This window comes from Micropterus salmoides, unplaced genomic scaffold, assembly GCF_014851395.1.
Source record: "Micropterus salmoides isolate LMB-PRFRI ecotype aquatic unplaced genomic scaffold, ASM1485139v1 Ms_hic_scaffold_9, whole genome shotgun sequence".
Lineage (NCBI taxonomy): Eukaryota > Metazoa > Chordata > Actinopteri > Centrarchiformes > Centrarchidae > Micropterus > Micropterus salmoides.
Genome location: NW_024044681.1, coordinates 22,182,514 through 22,209,734, shown reverse-complemented (window position 1 = coordinate 22,209,734; position 27,221 = coordinate 22,182,514). Strand labels below are relative to the sequence as shown.

Here is a 27,221-nt window from a genome sequence, read left to right as displayed (position 1 = left end):
ACATCGTTGTTTGAGTGTAGTCACACAATCTGATAGGTCACAGATTTTAGTGTTACACCGGCCCAGCCACTAATCGACCATTGCGGTGGCTTAGGGCCCCGTGGCCAGCAGAGGGCCCCCTACAGTCACTGCTTGCTAGTGGTGGAAGAAAAATCACTGAAAAAAGAAACGTAAAATAATAAAAATAGAATGAAAGACAGCTCTTTATATTATACACCATAATAAGCATAGGGGTTATTTAATTTAGTTATATAGGCTACTTTGGAAAATCAGCTGTGACCTGTGACTCCTAAGCCTGACTGACCCTGTGACATCACCGACATCGCTCGTTATGCTGGGTCCGTCAGGCTTGATGTCTGACAAGAGAAGCTCATATTTGTCTGGACATGTAAAAAGACAACAGAAGAGAAGAGGCAAGAAGATAAAGATACTTAAGGCCACAGGCTCCGTTTTTCTATGCCTGTGTTTTTAGATAATCTGCACTAAAGGTCTTACATTAGTCTTAGTTAGCCGCGCTGGTATTAACAATGCTAACGCTGTAGCTTGCTAACATGCTAAGCGCGATTAGCATAACAATTTTTACATACTGCATAAACATAGTATAGTATTAATATTATACCTTAGTTTAGGATTAACTCGTATTATTAAAGTCAGTTGATTAGGTTAGTAGTGTTATTAGGACATGGGTCTTTTTCAGTTTAAGCCATTAGCCTATCTTTTTTTTATCTATCTTTGGAGCTGAGCTGCTCAAATCTACAGTTATAAAGCATTTAACAGGACAAAACCAGATAGGCCAGGTTTTAACAGGTCATATAACCCAAGAAGCTGACTCTGCTGGTAGGTTATGTGTTTTAGTTAAACCTAAAGTGATGACCTGTTCTTTCATTATATATCAAATCTGTCAGGTAGGGAGTGTGTAGTAGCTGTTTTAAAGGACTGATTGTTGAGAAACATCATGGAGCTCCTCCAAAGCTGCCAGTGTTTAAAGGACATCTTATCTAAAGTCACTTTTTAAAAGGAGACAGCATCAAACTCTTGCAGATTGTCCTGCATTATAATATCCTCCACATCTAATAACACAGTTATTAGTTATAAGTCAGTCATTTCAGTTAAGTCAATTTATTTATATTTATTTATTATTTCATAGCAGGTCCATCAGCCTCCACCTCTACAGTGCTGGTAAGTTTAGGCCTACATCAGCAATAACTAAACAATTATTCACCTCTAGGAACACTCAGTGTATGAACGTGTCAACTTACTAAAATTACTTATTTTCTGTGTTAATCTTCCTCATAGGTCTACCTGTGCCTACTGAAGTGGAGGGCAGTACCATCGTGCTTACTACCACACCTGCTTCTCCAGTTTCTACTCCTCCAGTGGATCCAGCTGACTGGCCATCAGTCCTTAATGACCAGTTACACGTTGATGTGGTGAGCAGTAAAACCAGCACAGGTTGACAGAGACATTTGGCTTTTCCAAAAAGACACAAAATATTTTCTATCTCTTAATCTCTTGTCTGGTTGTTAATAAAGATTTAAGCTTTGGTCATAATCACTTTATCAGTCTTTTGATTCAGAACTAAGTTCATCAGTGTCATTTTGCACTGCCATTAAGCTCAGTAGCCATGGTGGTATCGTATGTTTCCTGTTTGACATCAAACATAGTATATATAATAATATAGAGTATAGTCTAGTTATTGTTTTTCATCAGAATCAGCTTTATAGTCAAACAGGTTTAAGAAATTTGCTTTTGTGTTTTTGTGCTAAACAAACGTGACAGGTGTAAGAATATAAGAAAGATGCGTCGGGTCTTATTTAAAAACAAGAGACGTTGTTTCTGTATTATATATAGTGACGCCCGACAGTCAAAAGGGCCCCAACTAAATTTTGATTAGGGCCCCTGAAGGTCTAGGGCTGGCTCTGACTCTACTCTATTCTCAGCCTAATGGTGCTTTCAGACCAAACATGAATTTAATCCTTGCAACGCTTTCCTCGCGTGAGTAAATTCGCTGCAAGTGGTCACACACAGCGCGAGAAGGCGATTAACAAAAATTCCCTTGAGTTACCTTTGCGTTGCTTCGACCACCCGACAAGAAATCGCGGCTCTATGCGTCATTGCATTGACTTTGTATGTAAACTCACCTCTCCGAACGCTCGTTTCGCTTTTGGTCTGAAAGCACAGTAAGACAACAAACATGTTCGACAGCCTGGCAGACAGCCAACCAAGCCATATCAAAAGAATGCCCTTAGACAACACAGTCCACTTAAATCACCTGCTTTGGGGTAAAGGAATGCTTTGTTTGGACTTCAGGGTGTGGAAGAGCAGTAAATTAGTATCCAGTGGCTGGAAAACGAAGGATGTTTTTAAAAAAAATGGAATGATATCGTGCCTTAAAATCTGATCTGACAGGCTGCAAGGAAGGTGGGAAGAGGGCAATCACAAAAATCAATAGTCGTGTTTCACTGGGAGGAAGGTGACAAGTGCACAAAAAAGCAAAATCTCCTTATTGAACTGCTTGTAAAAAGGTGATGTACTATATAGAGGTAAATAGAGAAATAGATTACAGTAGATAGGAGAGGAATAGAGCATTTTACTCTATTCCTTCCTCTTTCTCACTTTCACCTCAAACATGTCAACACCCTCACTCTTTGTCATCTCTGTTTAGGTGTCTAAATGGCTCCAGGATATTGTTCAGTAGCATTGCTTCCTAAAAGGCTTGTAGAGTGCTCATCTGCTCGACTCCCTTGATAGAGGGGGTCAGGCAGGGGGCAACACCTGGCTCTCCACCAGCTCCCTAGGGACACAGAGGCTCACACATAAATGTGAGAGGTTCTGTCATGAAATCAAATGCACACACACTGACGCTTAGAGCATACATGTGGGTACACCCTCACAGCTACACACACAATGACACATAAGCTGCATCTTGAGGGATAACAGTAGCCTTAGCAACAGTAATTTCTCCCCTCATTTTTACATTCTCTCTGAACACATGCTTACAAGTTACACCCAAAACAATTTAGGAAACAACTCTTTGAAACATTTTCAAACAAGATACAGATACATAATTTTCTTACATAGTTCACAATTAGACTACACACTTGATTTCTTTATTGTGCTTGTGCAGCATATGTTTAAAAATTTAAGCTGATCTTGATTTTACAATATTTCATTATTGTCAGCTTGCAAATCCTGAGAGCGTTAAATAGTAGAGATGCTTGGGTGCATTGATACAAGATGTTTTTCAGAGTGATGGCCACTTGAGGAGCCATTCAGATTTCTGCCTGCTTAAAAAAAATCCTTGAATCTTTGTTGCACAATAGGAAAAGACTTTGGACTGCTTGCCTGTCAATTAAAGGAGTGACACTGACGGATGATTATAGATGGATGCCCTACTGATTTGCATGTGTTTGAGACTTGGGAGGAATTATACAGCAGAAGGAGATAGATAGAAAGCACACCTGCAGTGGTGGTATTATTTAACAAAAAATAACACAACATTAAAGAAAAAGTACTGATAATTACAGAATGTCTATTAAATCAGATAGTTGAAGGAATTCTGTAAAGTAAAATATTTTAACTTTTTCTTTCTTTCCGCTTGAAAGTGCATTGCATAGGCTTGATTAAAATGTATTTGATGCTGTAAGACATATTGGTTCCTTATACATGTAGCTTCATTAACCACCCCTTAGTGATTTCTTTGTGGTACATTGTGTGGTGGTTCCTCAGTGGTTGTTCCCTTATGTGGGCAGCACATGACAGACCCACTAGAAATTGATGACAGTGAGAAGGAGTAAGGAAGCTCAGTAAATTAGGTCTAAAGGGGATACGATACCAGCAAAGGCTAATGTGAGTGTCAGTAGCCATGTGTCTATTCAAAGTATCTTTGAGCAAGACCCTGCACGGACTGTTCACTTACTACAAATGACTATTGATTGCAGTATCGGACAAAAGACAAAACTTCACATTAAAAGTGAGGTTGGAAATAGCTCTTACATTTGTAAAGAAAAGCAAAACAGCGAGATCTACCACCAAAAATGACTTTGACACTACTGTACACAAATATTATGATGTTTTTACATCTATAGTGTCTGCTAGAAATGTCACTATAAAAGCTTAAAAAGTTTAACTTATACTTGTATAGCTGGGATGATTAAATTGCCCTTGTGGTCACACACAGCCTGCCATGCTGAATTGGTTGAATGCTGATGCTTGCGCACTGATATGAAAGCAACCCACACAAAAGCTCAGGACATTAGCCGAGTTTTGTGCCACCAGAGAAATACATTTGGTGTCGAGTCCTGTTTTTCACGATTACCCAAACATTGGCACTGTCTGAAAGCCGTTCCAGCTGTGGATTGTGCTGACAGTTTGAAAAAATAAACTACATACTTTGTACAATATTAATTTTGACACTGTTTCTGAAGTTGGAAATAATTTGGAAGAAGTGAATTTGTCATGCGCCCGATGTCAGCTGGGATTGGCTCCAGCCCCCCCGCGACCCTGTATGCAGGATAAGCGGTTGACGATGGATGGATAAACATTTGTCATGATGAGTACTACTGACCGTGTGAAGGCTTGAAAAGGGAGTGTGATAAAATAACCATAGTGATGTCTACACTTACCTTATTTCTGGATCTTGACTCATCCTAGGGACTAAAAGTCAGTATATCTGCTGCATCTGTTTTGACCTTTTTTCCCGCAACATTAGGTAAGTGCAATAAATTGCTGGATTAACCTTTCCAGTCATTTTCTAGTATTCAGAAGCTATGATGAACAGAAGAATACAGAATGACAATGTTCAATTGGACAAACTAAATTGGATATCTGCACTTTAAGTGGTGCTAGGAAGCATTTGTCTATGTGCACATACTTTGTTGCTCTAATAACGTCATCTAACTGCCACCTCTGCTATAACTGTTTATAATTACTACAGCTGTAATAGGGCCTTGCCACTTGAGCATAAACAAATGTGGTTTTGGGGTGCTTGCTAAAAAGGCTGATGCTGCTTTTCTTGGGAGGATAGTCTCCCACAGTATCATATGCAGTGTTTGTGTTTATCTGTAAATTTAGGATGACTACAGGGCATAGGACTTGCTTTCTGAAAAGTAGAACCATGCCAACTTTAAACCAAATTATGCCAATTAAAAAAGCAGAAATTGTGTGGCTTATGCAACTGATTCCACTGACTGCATCCAGAGAAGCCTTTGATATGTCTGACTTGACCTACCAAGAAAGTTTCCCATGCAGGAAAGGCCTTGTTTGGTCAGAATGCCTTTTTTCTTTCCTCACTGTGAAAGGTTGAAATTTACACACAAATTCCATAAATTTACTAATACAAAATCAACTGACAGAAATTTTAATTAAAAGCTTCTACCTCTTACATAGCCTTTGACAAGTTGGCATGCTGCAACTGAAGTGCTTAAGCCCTTAGGAAACTATAGTTATGGATGAAATTAATAAACATTTAAGCTATCGTATGACACTCTTACATTTGATTAAAAACTCCGTCCTGCCTGGGCGGCGCTCTCTTGTAGATGTGAAATGATGCCCTCTGTTGCATTTCAGTGTGTGAAGGTATGCCAAACATTTCTAAAATGAATGCTCTTTTGTTATTCCCTATCCTTATGTTATTTTTTTTTCCTTTATGTTAACTGGAAAAGGCTTGAAATCTGATTTGCTTTTGCTTATGCAAGTTTACCCTATGTTAAAATCATAAATACAGCCCTTATTCTTTTCTAAAGTAGCTTTTAAAACAGACAGTAGACATTCAATTTAGCAGCAAGCCATTCCACTCAAAGAAACAGATGAGGGTGGCAGATAAAAGGGAATATGTGCACATAGAAGTATTATGTTGTTTGAAAAGTGATTGAGATTTCAAGGGCAACCACTTTCATTTGAGTCCGGATGATAATAGCATGGTTACTGCAAAAACAAAAGAGCAGCCAAGTGAGATGAAATGATAACCTTTCATTGCCTTTTAAGGATTCGGGCATTAAACATTTCTTTAAATGGGCAACATTAACAAGCAGACTTTAATCATAGTTTAGGGTTAGGGGGTCAGCCAAATAAAACTCTCAGTGGTGGTTCCTTAAAAAGAAATCATACAACTCTCTGGAAACATGTTGTGCTTTTTATACAAGTAAGGGAAAAAATGTACCTTTGCATTTAATGTTACGTAAGCCAAAGATAACTGCAGATAACTGCCATGTCCATGAGATCACTGCAGCAGAGTCAAAGCTTTTCTTTCATAAGGGTCAGCGTTGGTGAACATCCTGCACAGTAGCCCAGAGCTTCAGGATGTACTTACAAAGGACATGTGTGTACTCTGAGACAATCTGTTTATTATGTCTGGAGAGTGATAGCTGAGCTGCGTGAGCCATTTCTGCTGCTGCAAACTGTGGTTTCTTAGGAAGAGCTGCTCCTTGTCCTTGGCATCGCTCACATAGTAGGACTCCTGGGAAATAATAATAAGTGTTTCAGCATTACACAAGATACAGCTTTCAAAAGTCAATAGAATTTATACTCACTGTACTGTATTTATGTCCAAGAATAAATGCCCATTACTCCGATTTGATGTGTATCTGGAGTTTCACATGAAAGTCAACAAAAGTAAGACAAGTACTTTACCCTAGTCTTAATACTGATAATAATATTATAATAAATCTTAATACTAATAACAATAACTAAATCATTTAACCTCATTTTAACGAAAATGCTCACTAACCTGGAGCTCCCCAAAATGTACCCCAAAATCCAGGAAGTATTAATGGAACTTTGCAGCTAAATTATAATTGTGGCATCTGTTTTTGCAGGACTTTAAGGTCATGAAATGGTGCTTTACATAGAATGTAATATATTTATCCATTAAAATATGAAAAAAAAAACAAGCAAACTTTAGACTCTGTGCTGACCGGAGATTAACACACCTGTGTCTTCCAAAGACTTTGTTCATATATAACTAATTTGTACTAAATATTGTGCATTTTATACGGTAGATTCAATGATTCAGCTTATTAAATTAGTTAAATAATTCATCTCTTGTTTGAAGTCATCGTCATATGCATTAAAATACCACCAGTTTATTTCCGTACAATGAAAAGCTTGTGCCCTGGCTGCACTCCAGTCGACATCTACATACTTTTGTAATGCTGCCCAGATTACAGATGTTATCAATATAACAATAAAATGTTTATATTCAACATATATGTTCAATGTCAGTGTCTGTAATTTGTTTCCCCGACATTATTCATCTCTGGCAACTAAAGCATTATTAATATTTTTTATGTTTGTGTTGTGAATTTGTAGCCCATTTCTGGGACTTTTATTGTGGTCTCCTGTGTCATAGCCATGAATGTTATAAGCCCGACCATAATACAAGCAGCATTTATGTTTGCTAAATAATTTATTTGGCAAAGCAAATTTGTCTTTTTATAAAGGGAATTTTAGGTGCAGGTATCAAGAAGTGTGCCATAACAATATTAAGAAATACAAAAGTAAATAATTGCCCTTCACTGTGCATTGCTGAGATTATACTCATTTCTTATCTTTTTGCTTGCTAACACAAATATGAAATGTGTGCAGGGGAGCCAGGGTGGCAACCTCAGCCTCACTGCATCTCTTTTAATTACCCAGTAGCCTCTAAGAGAGCACAAGAGTAATAGGGATTCAAACAGCTAAGATGGCCACACTAACCTCCGGGAACCCTGAGAGCTAAAGATAAAAAGTGACTCCCACAAATGCACCCTGCAGAAAAGAGGTATTATGAATACCTGTGACTTATATTATCCTGATTTTGACAGGGGTGCTGCCTTTAAAAGAAACTGCTTATATATGTGGCATGGTGTAACTTCATGAAAGGGTGCCTGATTATTCTCAGAAGCGTAGGACAGCGTGAGGACGGCACTGCGTTTCCATGGAGATAAAACTCTGGGTTAGAGCACAAGTTTTCTAGGTTTCAGGGAACACACACACATGCATACCTCTATAACAGAGAGCAGTCCAAGTCTTTGTCAAGCCTTTAACAGAAGTGGGATTTAAACGGTTGCTCTATGAGACAATGTGAGGGAGAGATAGGAATGAGAAGGGGTGGGGTGGGAGACGGACGGAAAGAGGGAAGGCTGCAAAGTGAGATGTCCCTGCCAACTGGATGTTCATTTTGGAATAGTGGGCATGTTACATTTCACAGACGTTTTGTAACTACAGAAACAGCCTGGCGCACATTCTCTTGAGTCTCCTCTTACCTTGATGAGAACAGTGCCATCTGCTAAAACTCATGTAACTCTTAACTACAAGGCAGCGCTCCAGTTGTTCATAAATGGGCATCTGCAAAAAATGTTCTTTTTCTGTGAAAAGTTTTGCGCTACAGTGTCTGGACACTGGACGGTGGACTGAAGCAACAACCCAAAAGCTCAAAATGTGCTGCAGCAGAAGAGTAGTTTGTGAAATAACGTCTCATCACCAAGCACAGCAATAACACTGTCTTTATGCTCACTCTGCAATATGCTGTAATGTTTTTGAGAAACAACGCTGCATTTTTCTGCTAAAGGCAATTCACCATCATCGGGCAGCTGTTGTAAAAATAGAAAATGAGCCTCCTCCTTCTAAATTCCTCTGCTGCAGAGGTTGTACTGTGCTTCCCCTCAATGCAACATTTTATGAACGCTCCTGTCTTCACAACAAAGGGTCTATGCTCTCATAAGCTTTAAAAAGTGTATAAATCAGTGTAAGTGATGCAAGTGGAACCTAACATTTTGCTTCCCCTCTCCACATCACATCAGATGTTGTTTAAATGTCTGTTCCAATCAATCCCCTTTCAAGGCCCTTTTATGGCAGAAGAATTAGCTTCAGGACTATTTTTAGAATCAATAATATTTTTTAATTTCTGACCTGTCAGCCATACAGGCTGTGTTCTGCAGTGTAAAGGAGATTATTTAAATCTGCTCTAAATCTACTTTAGCTTTTGTTTGCAACGTGCTTGCAAGCATACACAGAGAAAAGAACCAGCAGAGAGTTACTGATATAGTAGCTTATCTTAATTGACTATTGATTATCATGTCTTGGGTCACGGGTGCCACTGATGCATATTCACTGGTACAGAATGGTTAGAGACATGACTAATATTTCACATTCTTTACTGTCTAATTCAGTTTCCTACCTTCCTGCCAAGATCAATTTATTGCTGCTTTGCAAAGTCTGTGAGCATGTGTGTTCCTTAATCGGTTGGATTGGATTGACCCTAAAAGGGGAGTGTTCTATCATGGCATAATATATGGTAATAATTCTGAAGGAACCAGGTTAAAAATAAAATACAGACATGGGAGACACAGAGTAGCAGCCTGAGAGAAGTCTGAATGTAGGATTCAGGCTGAGTTTTAGGGAACCCTGTTATCCCCATGGGTACAGCCATTTAATCTGACTCTATAGAGTACATCAAAGAAATCAGCAGCACCAGGGACGTGAAGCCTTAAATTATTTTTAATTAGGAAATGCCTCAAAGCAGACAAAACTGCAATGATGCTGGTTCTTTCGTTTTTCTTCTATAATGACTAATTTTGGTAATTTTCGTTTATCAGCTTGCATCATACAAAAAAAGTGACCACATGCAATACTTACACTCAGTAATGCTTATGTGAAATGTGTGCTTTTGAAAATAACAAAGAACAATGATAAGTAGCGCAAATTCACAAATGCATCTTCTGTCCATGCAAATATCTAAAGGTCTGTAGTGGCATTTCAGTGTGACTGCACCTACATTTCAAAAGCAAGTTCTACCAACATAAACTCACACACAAACATACACAGAGACATACACAAGAAATTAGTTTATGTTGGCCTGGAGGATCTATAAACATGTCAGGACATTCAACAGCATTACACACTATTAGGAAGAATTTACAACATCAACAGGCCTATAAGTCAGCCAGAGAGAAAGAGGATGAAAAAAGAGAGAGACTGAAGATGTTGGAAGAAATTAGGGGGCAACCCATGATTTACAACTTTAACACTAAGCATGTGCAGTGTATCCAGCTATTGAATATGTCAATAGATGGGATCCATATTCAGTATAACTCACATAAACTGCCATTCATAACAGTGGACTTGTAGTGAAGGCTGATTAAGTGATATATGCATAGTTTCCCATGTTGAAGAGAAATGTCATGTCACATTATCCATATCATCCCATCCCATAGGTCTCCTGAATGTAGCATCTGTGCAGCTGAGAAGTAATCCGGTTGTTTCAGGTTTTAACACGTTAACAGATTCTTAAATGTTGAAATAATATTAGAAGCCTTTTAATTATTCTACATTTTGTCTTGCTCTCTGTCGTTGTTATATATTGCGTTTACATTTGCATGCAAAATCGTGTCTTACTAAACGCCTTCAGTTGAAATTGACCAAGATAGATGCTCATTTTAAAACAATTTAACTGTTTTCCAAAACAAATAAAAAAGCTAGAATCGTTTATTAGAATAATCCGCACTATAACTGTCTTGCTGTTTCCTATCGTGCATGTCAACTCACTCGTGAGACACGTAAAGCTGAATTGGAAAATGGAATTATGTGATTGTGTGGAGTGTCATTTTCATTTGTTTGAAAAGAGGCTGAATGCCTGGCTCAGTTGCTTGTTTTGATGATTTTTCTCCCTCTTGCAGTGCCACAGTGTTCAATGCGTCTCCAAGTGCGCACGACCAGTCTGCAGCAGCGTTCCGAAGACCGCATGCCAGGCATCTGGCTGCTCTGCGTTTATTTCTGGAGGCGCTGCTTTTTGCTTAATCACCCCCAACAGGTGGATAAGTCTAGTAGGCAAGAACATCGGCGAAAATACACCCTGGGGATAACTGGACGCGTTGCTGAACCAGGTGTAATCCACCGAGGAAACTTCGCTGTCGCTTATTTTCGTTTCCAGCATTTGTTGCGCGGTGAGCTGAATGCGGCGTGCACCGGTCTGCGTATTTTTCCCCAAATGAGACCGAATGGAAGTCGTGATCAAAACTGACCGAATCTGGATGTACAGTGGAAATATTGTCAAGTCTCCAAAAATGAGAAGGGAGAATGTAGACTAGACTATAAACCAAGAGAAAGACAGACTGGCATCACAGTTAGCTGTACATTAACAAGCAGGGTCTTCGTGGAGATCCACACTGCAGTTTTCACATTTGAGGGATGCTAAATTCAAGAAGTTGAGGCGAATGTTTTTTTTAAGCTTTATGCATCTGTTTTACTAGCTCATGGGCTCTTGGAATATTTTCCAAAGGAAGAACATTGGTCTCCACAAGCGAAGTTCCGATGCCCAACAGCACACAGGTTAGTTGTTTGCTTTTTTACTTGAAATTAAAACATTGTTTTGGGAGGGGGGTCGATGGATCGAGAATAAAAAATGTAATTGGGTCTCTTAAGGATCCCTTAGCTTGACACCAGTAGGTACAAAGAAGAGCTTTCTCTTATTTCAGCAACAGTTTTTATTTTTTGTATGCTATTTCCTGGAACCGTTTCGCATACACAAACCCAGAAATAAAAATGTCAAAATCACACCTGTGAGTGGATGCAGGCACCATTCACTACAGAGAGCACATGCAGTGTGCCAATTTACACAGACCTGTTGTGTTAATTAGTGAATGCTGACAATGTTGTGATTTTTTATTTTTTACTGTCACTGTAAACACAGGGCAGGCCACTCTAAATGGACTGCATGGTCTGCTGGAAAGTGTGTGCTTTCAAATCAATACAACTTTCAGAATAAAAGAAATCTTGCTCAGAATATTCCCTGCCAATGCACTTGAGTGGGGATGCACTCTTTGTGTGGCAGAACAACATATTTCATATTTCTAAATCATGTATTCTTGATTCCAATAAACTGTGATTAGTAAATGAAAGAGTCCTCTGGGCAGAAGGCTCTGTGTGTGTGTGTGTGTGTGTATGTGTGTGTGTGTGTGTACAGGGATATCAGCAGACCATCCACAAATCCTTTTGTATTGGAGTTTCTGCTTGTGGGTATAGCTTTTCTTCATAGTTGCTGTATTTTGCTGCCAATTCTTTCCCAAGTTCACGATCAACAGTCAACCTAGTGCCTGTGTGTGTTTTTTTAATTGGAATTGGCCTAATAGCTGTAGAATGAAAGCATTATAAGCACAGAGCAGAGCAAAATGTATACCTGGCTGACGTGACATCACCCATAAAGTGCAATATGTGATGTCACCCTATATCTAAGACATCACTTCCTTCTAAGCCTTTATACCCTTTTGTGGACTAGTAACTCCCAAAACTACAACTAAGACGCACATAAAAGAAGACTATTCGGCTGACAACTAAGTGTGGAAAACATATTTTATAGTTTATCTACTTTTACTGAGTCTTTCTTACTGTAGTGCATGCACTTTCTATGCATTGTGCATGATTTTTACTCTACAAGATTGAAGTTATTCAGAGATTGTGACTGCAGGGTCCCCGAGGTGTTTTGATTCAAAGTGAAATTGTTAGAGAAAGGGCCACAGCAATATCAAACGAATGTCCAGGATCTCAATGAGGTGTGAAAAACTGCTATCAAAAGGGCTCTTTGGTATGAAAAGGTTCTCAGTGGAGGGAAATTAGAGGGCACTGGGGGCATTTTTACAGCAGTAAAGTGGCACCTTGGCTGTACGAGGAGATGACTGGTGACATGATGTGGGGGGGAAATGTTGCTTAGGAAAATCAGCCATCTCAAATTCCTTCTCCTGCAGCACATCATTTTACAATAGGGTTGTTATAGTGCAGAACCTGATTATTGCTTGCCACCTGCCTCAGAATATTACTGCTCAAACCTGAAGATGAAATAGTATCAAAGTAACTGGATATGTATCATGTCACCTCAATTAAAGGAATAGTTTTACACTTGGTTTTTGTACAGATTAAACAAACAAGATGTGTTAAATAGTGAGCTTTAGAGGTTCTGGTAGGCGGGTTTTCTTACCTTTTGACAGAGCCAGGCTAGCTGTTTTCCCATGTTTACAGTCTTTGTGCTATGCTTACCCCTGTTGGTAGAGCCAGCAGGGGTAAGCTTGTGACATTGTTAACTCACTTTTTATTCATTGAATAGAGGCACATAGCAGTAATGAGTTGCCCTGAGAGAGGGGATCACCAGCTTTTTTATATTAAGTAACATGTAACCATCTTCACAAAGTTTTTTTTCTCACCTGTTTTATTTTTCACCCCCTCCATCTCATTATTTTCTTGTCCTGTCAGTTCAACAGCCCATCCCTTGTGTTTATATTCACTTGTTTGTGCATCTGTTCCGTTAATTTACTATTAACACTGGTTTTAGAATGAGGTCATTATTATGGTTGTATAGATGAGCAGATCAAAATAAATGGTTACCTAATTTTTACGATGAACTTATAAAAGAAACTATGCTTACTAGGGCTACTTTTCATGTAATTGCGCACACTATTTCCTCATCTTCTATTTAAGTTCAGTATTTTATTATTACAGTGTAGGCTATTTGTAGATTTCACCGCCTCCAGATTCTAGAGAACCCAGAGATCTTGTCGCCTTGTTAGGAGAAAATCACTGTACAGTGTCAGTGTGTCAGTGTGAATGCTTGTTTCTGTGAAACACTGCCAAAAGTGCTGGAAGCATAATTTTTGCTGTCACCAGGCAACCACTAAGTCAGCTGCTGTCGATCAATTAGCAAGCATCACTAATGACTATAACTAAAGCTATTAGTAACTCAAGAATCAAACATCTTACCATCCACTTCTGCTGCGACACTAGATAATGATGTCTTTACCCCTACCGAGTTCTCCTCCATGCAGTGAGAGCATAACATAAAAGCAATGCACTAAATGTGACATCAATGTTTCAATTACAGTTCGCGGGACCTATCTGCAGTAAACATATGTTTTAATAAACTTATATTCAAATTATAAAGTATGAAAATTTGTGAAATTCCTTTATCCTCCAGACATTTTTTGCAGGCATTCTCTGAAACTGTTTAGGTTAAGGTTCAGGCTCAGGTTACTTTATTTGTACCAATAGGTAGATTTGTTGTTTGTTAAAAGTACTCAAGGTTTCAATCATCACTAAATAAATAAATAAAATAAATAATTAAACATTGCTTATGCATCATCTGTGCAACTTGTTCTTCTGAGTGATGGCTGCTGGAGCAAAGCTATTTTTATATCGCTTTGTGTTGCACTTTGGGACTATAAACTTTCGTCTAGAAGGAAGAAGCTGGAATTCACTGCACAAAGGGTGGGAGTCATCATTTAAAATCGAGCCAGTTATCCACGGTAACTGTCTGGTCTACAGTGATGCTGGGTTAAGCTCACCAATCACCCTACTAGACCATTTAACAATTTGATTCAGAGTGTTTCTGTTCTTTAAGGATAGATTTCCAAATCTTGACACCAAAGAAAAAGACAAAATTGATTCAATAAAAGCACGGTAAATGAAGGTCATTGTGGTTTTGTCAATGTGGAAATAGTGGACATGTGGACAGTTTCCTCAAACAGAACAACAGCTGGTTCCCCGTTTTGCACGCGGCTTCACAATTTGCTTCAAAGTTCAGTTTTGAGTCGAAAATTGTCCCAACATATTAGGAAGATTAGTAAGATTGGGCACATTCCTCTGTCTGACCCTTAATGGATGCAACTTGTGTGTGTCATCTAAAATCAATGATCATGTCTTTTGTCTTAGATATGTTTCATTGAAAATAGGGCCGGGGATTAACTGCCTGTTTCATCTCCCACTTTCTGTATAATCCTCTCACCTTTGTCCCTGTCTCCTCTTCCTCTCTTACTCCTCTTTTCTTACTTGTGAAAATCAATACCAACAACATGAAGTGTCTACTTCATATAACACCTTTGTCCCTTCTAGTATGAACTTCCCCAGGCTGGCAGCAGCTGTAGCAGTGTTTGCAGAGTGCTTGTAAGCTGAAGCCCAGGGAGATGTCACAACTGTACTACCGGCGGACTGACAGCTCCTCGTACCGGGACCGCATCCCGCTGAGAATTGTGAGGTCGGAGTCGGAGCTATCGCCTTTGGAGAAAGCCTACCTCGGAGCTGTGGAGAAGGGGGACTATGCTAGTGTCAAACAGGCTCTGGAGGTATGGGTGTATAGATAAATACATGGAAGATTGCATAATTTGAATTTGATCGGTAAATGGATGAATTAATACAGCCACTGAAAGTCTAAATTATGGATGATGTTAGAGCCTCAATCTAATTAGATTGATTTAGAAAAGATTAGAAGATTTATGGGTAACGTCAGCTATGATTATAATCATTTCCAATAACATCTGGGGCCTTTATTTACCTTGACAAGTGTCACCCTTTAGTACACACAAAATATTGCTGGAGACCAGCTGTTTAGTAATCCCATACCATCTAGGATGCACAAACTGATGATGATGATGATGATGATGATGATGATGATGATGATGATGATGAAGAAGAAGAAGAGAGGGCTTGTCACATGCAGTTAAAAACACAATGGAGTAAGGCAAGAAAAAGCCCCAATATGCTGCTCAGATTTTCATGACTGCCCTTGTAGTCCTCTAGCCTAAAATGTTGCTGCTATAGCCAACTAATGCCGAATATGACCACCAAAGCTACTACTTCAAATAGTACTCCAACAATTAAGTATTGTACTCCTATAACATTGATGGACAGTTGTATCAAATATTAAAATATATGCAGCAGAACCAGAGATCAGAACAGATTTTTTTTTTATTTCACACATTCTTCTTCTTTGTCAAAACTTGGTGCCTACATTACCCACAATGCAACTCGGCCACTGACAGTTCAATCAGAGATTCAGCTGTGTTATGTTAGTAGCAGCTAATGTAGCCTTGAGCTGTTAGCCTCAAGTAAAGATGAGAAGTGGGCTGCCAAGGTCCGGTAACCTCACTCCACTTGAGGCAATATATCAGATTCCACACAGCTCCCTCTGGAGACACAAAAGGCTATATACAACGTTTTCACACATGCAGTAGCTTCCCCTTAGACCTGTCAAAAGACTTTGATGTGTAAAAATTGCAAAGAGTTCCACTTTAACTATTGCAAAAATTGGTAGGTTACCACAATGTGGTCATCAGTACTGCAAAGCCTCAGAGCAAAACAGAACAAAAATTGATGTATTTTGTGACTGTGAGTAGTTTCCCTTCTAATCAATGATGAAACCAACACCTGACTTGCAATCACAACCATATCTTGTCAGGAAGCAGAGATCTACTTCAAGATCAACATCAACTGCATCGACCCTCTCGGACGCACGGCTCTGCTGATTGCCATTGAAAACGAGAACCTGGAAATCATTGAACTCTTGCTGAGCTTCAGCGTCTACGTCGGCGATGCCCTGCTGCACGCAATCCGCAAGGAAGTGGTGGGAGCTGTGGAGCTGCTGCTCAATCACAAGAAGCCTAGTGGTGGCATGCAGGTGAGGCGGGGGTGGAAGGATTTCAAATTAGGAGTGCTTTATTCATGAGGTAGGAGTGTGTCAGTGCACAGACAGTGGGCTGATGACAAGGCTAGGGGCATACTAGGGGAGAAAAGAGGATTGTTGATGTTTACTTTGTGTCTCTACTTTCAGTTTTTCCTGCGACCAAATTACATAATAGTCAAAAAAACTATTATTTGAACACTGTGACATGTGCAAGTTTTGTTTTTAAAGGTGTAATAACCTTTTTTACCAACTGAATATGATATTGTACAAATACACAATTGTGCACCCACATGTATTGTTTCATCATTACATTTATGAGCAGTAATTTACTGAATATAACTCAATGGATTACAAAACTCCCAGCCTGCTGTGTTTCAAAGCCTAGAAAACGGATCACTTTGACACAGTGGCCCACGTGTCAAATCACAGGAGGAATTTTGGATCTTAATGACTGGTAGAATGCAGTTTCAGCCAGTGAAATACTGGTTGTCATTGTGTAGCTTATAAGCTGTATGTAGTTGCCTGGAGCTTTCATACCATCCAAAATAATTGACCAAGTATTGTTGGAAATAGCAACAGCCGACACTTCAAAAAGCTGTCTTCATAAGCCTTTTTCTGTCTTTCGGAAAAGAAACAGGTCCAACAGAAAGAGATTTAATGAGCATGTTCACTTAGAGAAAAAAATTATTTATAGTTTGTCCAAAGTTAGAGTGAATTCATAATTCTTTTTTAATCCCGTAAGGATTCAGATTAGTTTGGGAATGCAACATTGCTGATCATAAACAAATCCGTCTTTGAGTAGTAGCCTGTTAAGAGCTTTAATTACTGTAATCAAAAACAAATAGAGTCTAATTCATTTCAGATTTGTGGCCCTTTGCACTGATTGATCACCACTCAAGGAGCCTTTTTTTTTACTTGTTCCTGCCACATATGTACTGTGCACACTGGAGCTCACATTCGTACATGCTTCACATGCTATCTTCCTCTTCCTAGCAGCAGTAACGCACCATAAACCACTAGGAACAGATGTTTTTAGCTTCATTGATCAACTGAAGGGGAGGCATTATTGCTGTTCCTGTTCCTAAAGTGAAATTGTGAAAAAGATAGAAAAGGAAGAATATATTACGGGACAAAAGAGACCAGAAACACGCTAGATAGCTCAGGCTTGTCTGTTAAATGGTTGTGGGGGGGGCTGAGATACAGAGACCAACAATTTCTATTAATCATTTGCCGCATTTCCTCTTTACCTTAATGCCTTCGTAAGATAGTGCTTCTTCACATCACATGAGTAGGTTGTGAAAATAGATCACTCTAGCTCTTCCAAATTTACCCAAGAGAAACTCATTGATTATATTAAAAGGCTGTCTGGGAAACAGCATCCTATCTGTATCCAGTGTCTTCTCTGAGATTTATTATTAAGGACATTCATTTTTTGCTTTGCTGGGATTGTGTGTATTTGTCTTTCTATTTTACAGGCTGTCTGAATGATGTGTATGTAATAATCTCACAAATGGTACGGCTTATTTGTTTTCCGCTGAGGAGCGTATTGGATATCAGCGTTTTAAACAGCTTTATGTATTATCCTCTGAGTACAGATATGCATCTGTCGGAGGCACAATCACTGGCGCTCACAGTGTTTCTCAATTAAAAGGGCCTAGGGGCGCTTCTGTGTTATGTTGTTTTTTTGTTTTCATAGTCCACATTTTGCTCATTGTTTTGTGGGTGTCTGTGTTGTACCTGTACAGTATATCATATGCGCGATAGTTATGTGAGGGAATCCCTCCTTCTCCTACATATAACACAGAGCATGAAAGTAAAGCAAGCATAATCATGCTTGCTTGAAGCCACAAAGACTTCAGCATATTACCCACAGTGTCATTCAAAAACAAAACTGCTCACTGTCCCATTTTATACCAGCTTTAGCTAAACAACATTTGGGATGTTTGAAGATGACGGGTGAAAACCAGTGGGGAGGCTCGAAAAGGAGCACAGTGAAAACAAAAGCCAAAACACACTTTGCTTTTGCAGATGCTAATGTTACATTTGTAATCAATATGAGTAACAAATAAGCATTACACGGACAAGTGGGCTATAATTTCATTTCTTTTCTCCACTATTATCATAACTTCACATCTACCAGCCTGCACTCCTCCTGCTCTGTGCTTGGACACAGGCCAAGGCTGTTTGATGAAGATTATTTGATGTCCCTCCTCCTCCCACATGGAGAACAGAGTATATAGCTTATTAGATCACCCTCCTTTGTGAAGTATGATGACTGTCAGACATGGCTTTGTGCCACTCTTTGGAGCAGCTGCTGCACTATGACTGCTCTGAGAGTAAACTACACAAGTTATTAGTGTCCACATGATAACATGACTTTTTGTGCAATATGAATGATGAAACATTTTTGAGAAAATGAACCAATCGCCTGGATAACAATTCTTCATATTTTGTTCCTCAGTAGTGGTGAGATTTCCAGTAGGGCAGCTAGGTAGAAGGTGGCAGGTGGAGCGGATCATGTTAAGAAGTTTGGATGTATGAAATTTTGCAAGTCCGGTAAATGTATTTTTTATCCTCTCTAACATTGCCTGGGAACATGTCTGATTCGAGTGGCATAGTTCCAGATTGAAGAAGCAAACAATCAACTGAGACATGATGGATCCAGCAAACATTGAATGCTTTTAACTGAAATGCACGAGGAATACAGGAACATTTCCTTGGCAATAAAGGATGTCATCTACAGGTAAAGAAAATACAGACTTAAATAACTACGGAAAGCCGATGACTGAGATTGAGCAGAAAGTTGGCCACGAAGAGGACTTGGTGAAAGGTGACCAAGGAAATATGTTAAAGAAGATGGAAATAAAATTGCCAACATGGAGAATAGGAGCTGCCACTCCAATCTTCACTTCACAACTTCCCAGAAGGTTGTGGGACCCAGAAGATGGAGAGTTTTATAGAGAAAACTTGATGCTGTAAAACTCCCCAATCGGCTTACGGTAGAACGTGCACAGAATCAAACCACAAGCAGAGGGGCGTAGTAATCCAAGAAGTATTATCGCCAGATTACTCACCTACAGAGAGAAAGATAATATTTTGCATCTGACCATTCAAACAAACAAAACCAGGCCCTTGGTCCTTGGGGGCTGCGGGATCTTCATCAGTGTGGACATGTCTGCGGAGTTGTACCAAAAGCACAATACGCCACAGTGAAAAACTGATTTGGGAAAACCCATCCCATTCACATTTCACTTTCCGGCAGAGTTGCTCTTGAAATGGAAAGATGAGGACATTATGTTGAGCTCTGTATAAGAAACAGACAAATTTGTGGAGAGCATCGAATTAAAATAAGACACAGTGGCGCTAAACCTTTTTTCTTCTGCGTGGGCCTTGAGAATAGTCTAACAGAGAAAACACAAAGGCAATCAGAAAAATCAACTAAATGAATGAATGATAGAGATCTTTCTACCAAGAGGAAATGGGAAGTTGATCTTGAGGAAAACATTGATGTGGAGGAGTGGTCACAGTTTTGTTCAAATGTACATTATACCTCTTACAATTGGAAGCACAAGTTAGTACCTTTAATGTTGGTGATTGCTATCAAGGGAAATTCAGTAATTTTGAATTTATTGCTGCAAATTAAGTATTGCTCTCAGCTAGAAAGCCACTTCCTCTCCAACACTGTTTCAGTGAAAGGTGGAGATATCAAACTACAGTATATCCCACTATTACAAAATGAAAGCTGGACATGAGAAAATATGGACACTTTATGTAACCTTTAACGATAACCTTTAAATAAAAGTTGATGAGGTCATCAGCCAATGCTGAGATGCTGTATACAGTGATTTATTTGTGTTTGGGGGTAAACTTACCTGTGGAGTGACCCCATACTATGTAAACATATTAATATTAATTTACTTTTGTAATAATTTTGATCCATAGCAGTATTTTCTTGTCTGTTTGGTGGGTGGTGATGGCGAAATGAATGACACATGCCTTTGGTGTGAGAGACCCGGGTTCAATCCCACACTGTGATCCATCCACCATTGTGTCCCTGAGCAAGACACTTAACCCCTCATTGCTCCAGAGGCATGCGACCTCTGACATATATAGCAATTGTAAGTCGCTTTGGATAAAAGCGTCAGCTAAATGAATAAATGTAAATGTTTGAGTGTATCCCACATAAACTATACATTCTCACTCTACACGGGAGGGTCTGGGAGAGGTACAGTCTTTTGCAAATCCAGGCAATAGACAATTTCTGAAACAGCTTACAGTACGGTACATCTCAGCTCTTGTCTTAAATGTGACTTGTGCATTCACATGTATTGTCTATATATTGAGAGTTGTAAAATTTAAACATTACTAAAACACCGACCAACAAGCAAAGTGATCAGTGTTATATATATATATATATATATATATATATATATGATAGCCCTGGCTATGACCATCCATTAGCTGTATTTCACCGGACTTACATACTCAAAACCAATTTCTATGAGTTACACCACAGGAACAGAAGCAGTAACTGTGTTTAAGATCTGAGCTCACAAAACTCTTGACTATAGTTAGTAGCTACTAAACCTGTATTTGTCATTCTCTTCTGTGTCATTGTGCTGCTAAAGATTTTGTAATCACAAGATATCGTAATTATCGCTCTCTCATGCCTTCTCCTTCACTATCAGAATCTTTGCGACAGATAATGTACTGGAAATGAGGCATAGACAGATTAGTATGTGTCCAGTGATTATTACAAAAACCTTTCAGTGATATCTCATTTATTACTATAATTCACTTAAGAAATACCTCTTCTTTTTATTTTAAGAATTACATTTACCATATACTCTTATTTTAATGGTCATATGGGTAAATATCAAATTATAAGACATATTAGGGCTATGTATCTTTTCAACAATTTTATACAACTTCCTGGAATCTATGGAAACATTTGTTTTGTGGGTGTAGTAACCACCAAATTTTATATGAATTATTGACTAGGACCTCACTATTTCTAAAATGGCCCTGGCTCTTAATCTAGTTACTGAGAGACTCACAGTTGAATATTTCCCATGAGTCCCTTGTCACCTCACTTGTCAACCTGTCACTGTGTTTTACTGTCACTTGTCTCTTCTCATGGAGAAAGCTGCCTCTGGAAAGCCTCCTGCTGCTAATGGCTTTTCAGATCAGGTTATCAGATGAGAACACCTGGTTGCCTCTGAGAGATCAATATAAGCATATTGTCAGTTTAGTATACCAAGCTTCCTGTCCGTTCCTTGAAATACAATAATGCATTCATTTATGAAAATACGACAATTGCGTTGAATCCACAGTCTTACTATTGCACATAGAAAACACATATAATAAATGATTATGCCATAGAAGCACATACAAAAAAACAGAGCCAAAACTGCAGTGACTGCACTCCGGCTAGCTATAGCTGGTGAGATAACCCCAGCTAACTGTAGCTAAAGCTAATTCCCTCCCTTTTTTCTACGTATCTGTTTCCTGCCTTTAAAAACAATGCGGATTTTGAACACCTTGGTGATAGAGTTAAATATACCACAGAAATAAGACAATAACTGAATATAATAATAAAAAGCACCAGCTCAACAGGACCTTCCAAATCTAATAAGCCTAGCCTAAGCCAAGTGGATTGTCACTCCTGTCGGCATATTTATATATAAAAACTGATCTACGATTCCCATTCTGCCCACTTCCATTGGCTTTTTTTCCTGTCCCAGTCCCGTATGAATAGTATTGTATAGTATACATAGTAAATGTAAAATTGACTCCCATCCCACGGGAATCTCATGACCCACAGGTGTTTGTCGGAAAAATGGCAGCCTATATTAGATTAAGGTTTTACAATAAGAGGGCCTGCTCTTTCAAGATATTAGTCACTCATGTCTTAAACATTAGTCTTGGTGACGCTGTCTCACTAGAACTAGAGCCTCTTATTCCGACCGTGTCGCCAACCATTCTCTGACTGTCTCTCGTCTCTTTCTCCCTCACCACAGAATCAGATAATAAGCCTTCAATTAAAAGAAGCGAAAAGGGCCAGCTTACTCGTCTGCAACCTGCAGCCCTGTATGACATGGGAATAGCAAAAGGGCTTAGCTGGAGTGGGTGATAAGAGGAATAGGTGAAATGGGTTTCTTTCTGAGCATAATAATTCCCTCTGAAATGTGTGAAATGCAGATGCTTTTTACTACACTGTGGCCTGTACACCTACCCTTTACAGTTGTCTTGATATGGATGGCATTTTGTCTGCGACTTTGACCAAGGGAATAATTTCTTGCTGGCATTTCCACAGTTTCCACTGCAGCTGCCAAAATACTGATTTCTTGATCCTGCATATTCCATTTCATTGTAAAGACCTTTGACCTGCACTCTGAGGTGAAGAGAAGATCTTTCAGGCTCTGTGTTTAAGCAAACCAAATAGGCTACTTCCACTGTGCACTGAGCATGACAAACCTGGCAGGAGGAAAAAAAGACTCTGATGTCCATAAATTGGCAATAGATATAGAATAGAGGACAAAGGCTAAATGTGCTTCTTCGAGAGCTTTATTCAATTTATGTGTGATTAAAGCTTATATTTTCTCCTCTCCCCTGAAAGGTTCCTCCTATCTTATTGGACAAGCAGTTCTCTGACTTCACCCCTGACATCACTCCCATCATCCTCGCCGCACACACCAATAACTATGAAATTATTAAGCTTCTGGTGCAGAAAGGCGTGTCTATGCCGCAGCCACATGAGGTGGGTAAACCATTCATGGTGTAAATGGTATCTGTATTTTGGTGTTATTATCTGCATAAAACCACTTCTCCAAAATGTCAACAGCCGCCCAGGGAACAAGAAAAAGGCTTGTGTGCAGCCGGATAAAAGTGCAGTTTTGATACTATCCAGTGGGGTTATGAAATGTTGAGTCAATTAATAGAATACATTCAGATGATACAGAGTATGACTAAAAACAGTATTTGACATAGGGTCTTATTTATAAGATATAATCAAATAATAAACATGTTTATAAGAGCAATGTTTGTAATCACGTGTTTAGATTATGAACAATTTACAAAATTTCTAATATATTGTGTAAATTTTCATATAATTTATAAAATCAAAAATTCACTGATTTGGCCTTCATCTAAACACCTAAATAACATACCCAGCCATTAGTTCACATGGTTGCTACAGTGCTTGTATTGCTAGACCGAAACATAATCTATTACAAAACACAGGAAAGCCTTATTAAGACGTGTCCATGCTTTGTTTGATGTTGCAGGTGCGCTGTAACTGTGTGGAGTGTGTGTCTAGTTCAGACGTGGACAGCCTGCGGCACTCGCGCTCACGCCTCAATATCTACAAAGCACTGTCAAGTCCCTCACTAATTGCACTCTCCAGTGAGGACCCCTTCCTTACTGCGTTCAGGCTCAGCTGGGAGCTGCAGGAGCTCAGCAAGGTGAAGACAAGAGAGCCAGCTAATAACGGGGCTAGAAAATAATTTGGTTGTATTTGATTTTAAAGAACTGAAATATAAGCTTACTGTTGCATTAATTAGCCTCACTGTGCCCTTTCATGTGACATTCAATGGCCTGTCAAGATATTAAACAAGCATTAGTATAAATTGGTCTTGGTAAATGTCATTTGATAAAAAAGGAGGAAAAATGCCACAAGAAATAATTACAAAATCTGAATCCTTTCCTGTTATTGATAAATATCTGTAAACAAGTTTGAAACAGCTTCATGACGCAAAATAACCAGAGGCAATGATTGATTTAGAAACATCACTTTCTAAACGCACCTGTTCTTTGAGACTTTCCTTAATATCTTGCCCTACATTTAAGGTGGAGAACGAGTTCAAATCAGAGTATGAGGAGCTGTCTCAGCAGTGTAAACAGTTTGCCAAAGACCTCCTGGACCAGACAAGAAGCTCCAGAGAGCTAGAGATGATCCTCAACTACAGAGATGACATCAACTTACTGGAGGAGGAGGGCAACAGCGACCTGGCAAGACTCAAGCTAGCTATCAAGTACCACCAAAAAGAGGTAAGCATGAGATGTAATATTAATGTTAATACTGATTATTTATAAGCCTTGCTTTCATTTTTACCCTAAGAACAAAGTATTCAGCTTATAACTGAAGACTAATCCATAGTTTTCTGAGTGGATCAGATGGCAAAAGCTGTGAAAAGAAAGGCAGTGTGAGTGAGTGAGTGCTATAGTTTGAAAACTGCTGTTAATTTGATACTCCCCCTGCCATTATATAACAATTAAAACACAAGAATACAGCAGTAAGAAATCCCTTCTTGTTTTTTTCATGCCTTTCCTTTGTTTTCCTCTATCTACTGTACAGCTTCTTATTAGATTTCAATGCCAGGCAACATTCAGTATGTTGTAAGCCTGGGGAGAGTGCCAAGCTTGGAGTTTTTGCTGCACCAAGCCAATGTCTTCTCACAGGTGTCACTGCCAGCAAATATGAACTGGCGTAACGATGTTAGATTAGCATCAGGTTCTTTGTTGATGGTGCCAGATGCTGTTTCGGGTAGGATTGTATCCGTTTTCACTTTCACATGGATGACAAAGCTTGAATTCCATCACCAAAGCATTGCAGCTGCAAGGTGATACAGATTCCATATTAAGATTATAACTGTAGCGCTACTTGCTTCCTTGAAATAACATACAGATAGCTTCAAAAAATCAGTTCAGTCATTAATATCACTGAAATGACAGTTGCATGTTTCTGCATGCAGTTGCACCCAGTTACACATACATACATGATCTATAATGGTTTGTAATGTTTATTGCAGAACATGTACATGTACATACTTTTACAGTCCAGTTTCAATTTCCTGAAACTAATAAGTAAATCGTGCTGTGCTATTCAGCTGCTTTGTAAGACATGAATTGCATTTTAGACACATTTAAGCAATTATAAAGGAAATGGTTCAAACCTGATAACACCACAGTGTTTTTTCCTGCTACAGTCCATTGATTTCATGCTTTTGTTTCTATTATGTTATCCATTTTTTCTCAGTGGGTAGAGTCAGGAACAATTTGCACTGGTCGGTTCATGAAAAGTGACACTGACAAGCTACTTTAGGAACACGGCTGCATGAAGGGCACCCGAGCTTTTCCCTGCTCTATCTCTGCTGACAGAGATTAACAGGCAGGCAAGAACAGAAACAGGTGAGCGTCGCGTATTGCCCAGAGAACCTGATAAGGAGAGGGTACCGGTACCGGCAGCTTGGGAGAAGTGCCGGTATGCCAAAAAAGTCCCAGTACGCCAAAGTGTAAAACGTACCGGTGCGTACCGGCCCACTTTAAGCACTGCATTTACCAGATATTTATCTGTCAAAAGCTTAGTGCTGTGGATGAATAGAAAAGGGTTTTCAGAAAATCATATGACTAATGCATAAGCTATGTTTGTCTGGGTTTAAAGGAGAATGTGGGAGGCCCGGTTTTCATAGCGTGCTAAGTTATGGGATGGCTGAAGGCCTCTTCAGGCAACAAGAAAGCGATTAAATAACTATTTGACTGCAGAATTGTTCAACTGAATATGAAGGTGAAGAAAAATGATGAGGAAGGAGACATAGCACTCCCAAGAGGGACCTATAATTCATTCAGCTGTCTTTAGCTCTGCCTGGCTGTCAGAGCAGATGCACATTGCGATTTATGAGGCTGCTGTTTCCTCCATCATCCATCCAGTTGTTGCGCATCGAGACACAGGTTGGCAGATAAGCATGTTGGGTCACAAAAGGACAACTGGGAGTAGTGCGAATTGCCGGGTGGACATGATGATGGACAGTCACCTGTCATCTTACCCAACCTCTGTGTTGTTGGCAGTAAATATGTCATTACACACACAGTAAACAAACATCCCCTCCTGCTGCCTCTGCCACAACTGTTCCTCCACACACCTCTCTCCAGGAGTGTTTTAATTATCCAGGAGATGTCCCAATATGCCCTTCTCCTGTATCCTATCAATAACACCCTTCAATTGCACAAGGACTTTGATGGAGGACAGTGTCTCATGATGTGGGTAAAAATCCAGCCAGCTGCCCTTTTCAAATGATAAATGTCCCAGCTACCTGTAACGGTTAGCAGTCATTTCAAGGTAAAGTTATTCTGCTGGAAATATTCATTCTATGTGTGTGTGTGTGTGTGTGTGTGTGTGTTGCAATAAATTATTATATTGTTGTGTATTTAATGTAAACAATATCCTACTTATAAGATAAGTTATCTCTGTAATTGAGCCTGTTAAAGCTGGGGTAGGCTATTTATTTCAGAAGCATTTTTATTATATTTGTTGAAATTCTTTTTTACATCCTGACAGCAATCAATAGATTAAATGCTCTGACACAAAAATGGAAAAGTTTCTGTAATAAGCCTGCGTGCACTCTGCCTGTGCATTCACTGCGCATGAAAATGTGTTTTGGGGGAGTGGCTTTGGAGGGAGGACTGAAAGGAGGGGGTGGGATTTTTTTCAGTCGGATACTTTCACAATCTAGTTGTCTCTTGTCGGTTTCTCCAACATTGCTTGGCTTTAAATCTTATTTTCCTAAAACAACAAATTTGCCAATTACAAAAGTGTTTTAACCCTTTAACTGTATCACTGTCTTTTCATGCATTTTATAAAATCAAGTTACCTTTTTCTTCATTCTATTGAAGCAAACTTCCTTATTCTTTCTTGTTTGGTTTCTTTTGGAAACAATAATCATACTACACTGGGAGTTTTTTACCATTTGTTTTGGTCTCAATTTTAGATAGAGATTAATTGAATTACTGATATATATTTTTT

At 39.1% G+C, this 27,221-nt stretch overlaps 1 protein-coding gene and 1 long non-coding RNA gene across 2 annotated transcripts in view; both read left to right on the top strand.

Moving 5' to 3' along the window:
* Positions 1-221: 221 nt before the first annotated feature.
* On the top strand, positions 222-1,551 carry LOC119895960. Its single transcript, XR_005443139.1, has 2 exons — positions 222-1,179; positions 1,297-1,551. It is a non-coding gene; the product is annotated as an uncharacterized LOC119895960 (long non-coding RNA).
* An 8,181-nt stretch (positions 1,552-9,732) lies between these two features.
* trpc4a (transient receptor potential cation channel, subfamily C, member 4a) overlaps positions 9,733-27,221 on the top strand; it is a 29,200-nt gene continuing 11,711 nt past the window's right edge. Inside the window, exons 1-6 of the mRNA XM_038709460.1 lie at positions 9,733-11,307; positions 14,854-15,083; positions 16,196-16,414; positions 23,040-23,180; positions 23,707-23,883; positions 24,269-24,469. Of these exons, the coding sequence (XP_038565388.1) occupies positions 14,925-15,083; positions 16,196-16,414; positions 23,040-23,180; positions 23,707-23,883; positions 24,269-24,469 (897 nt within the window). The 5' untranslated portion in view covers positions 9,733-11,307; positions 14,854-14,924. The remainder of the gene's footprint in view (positions 11,308-14,853; positions 15,084-16,195; positions 16,415-23,039; positions 23,181-23,706; positions 23,884-24,268; positions 24,470-27,221) is intronic.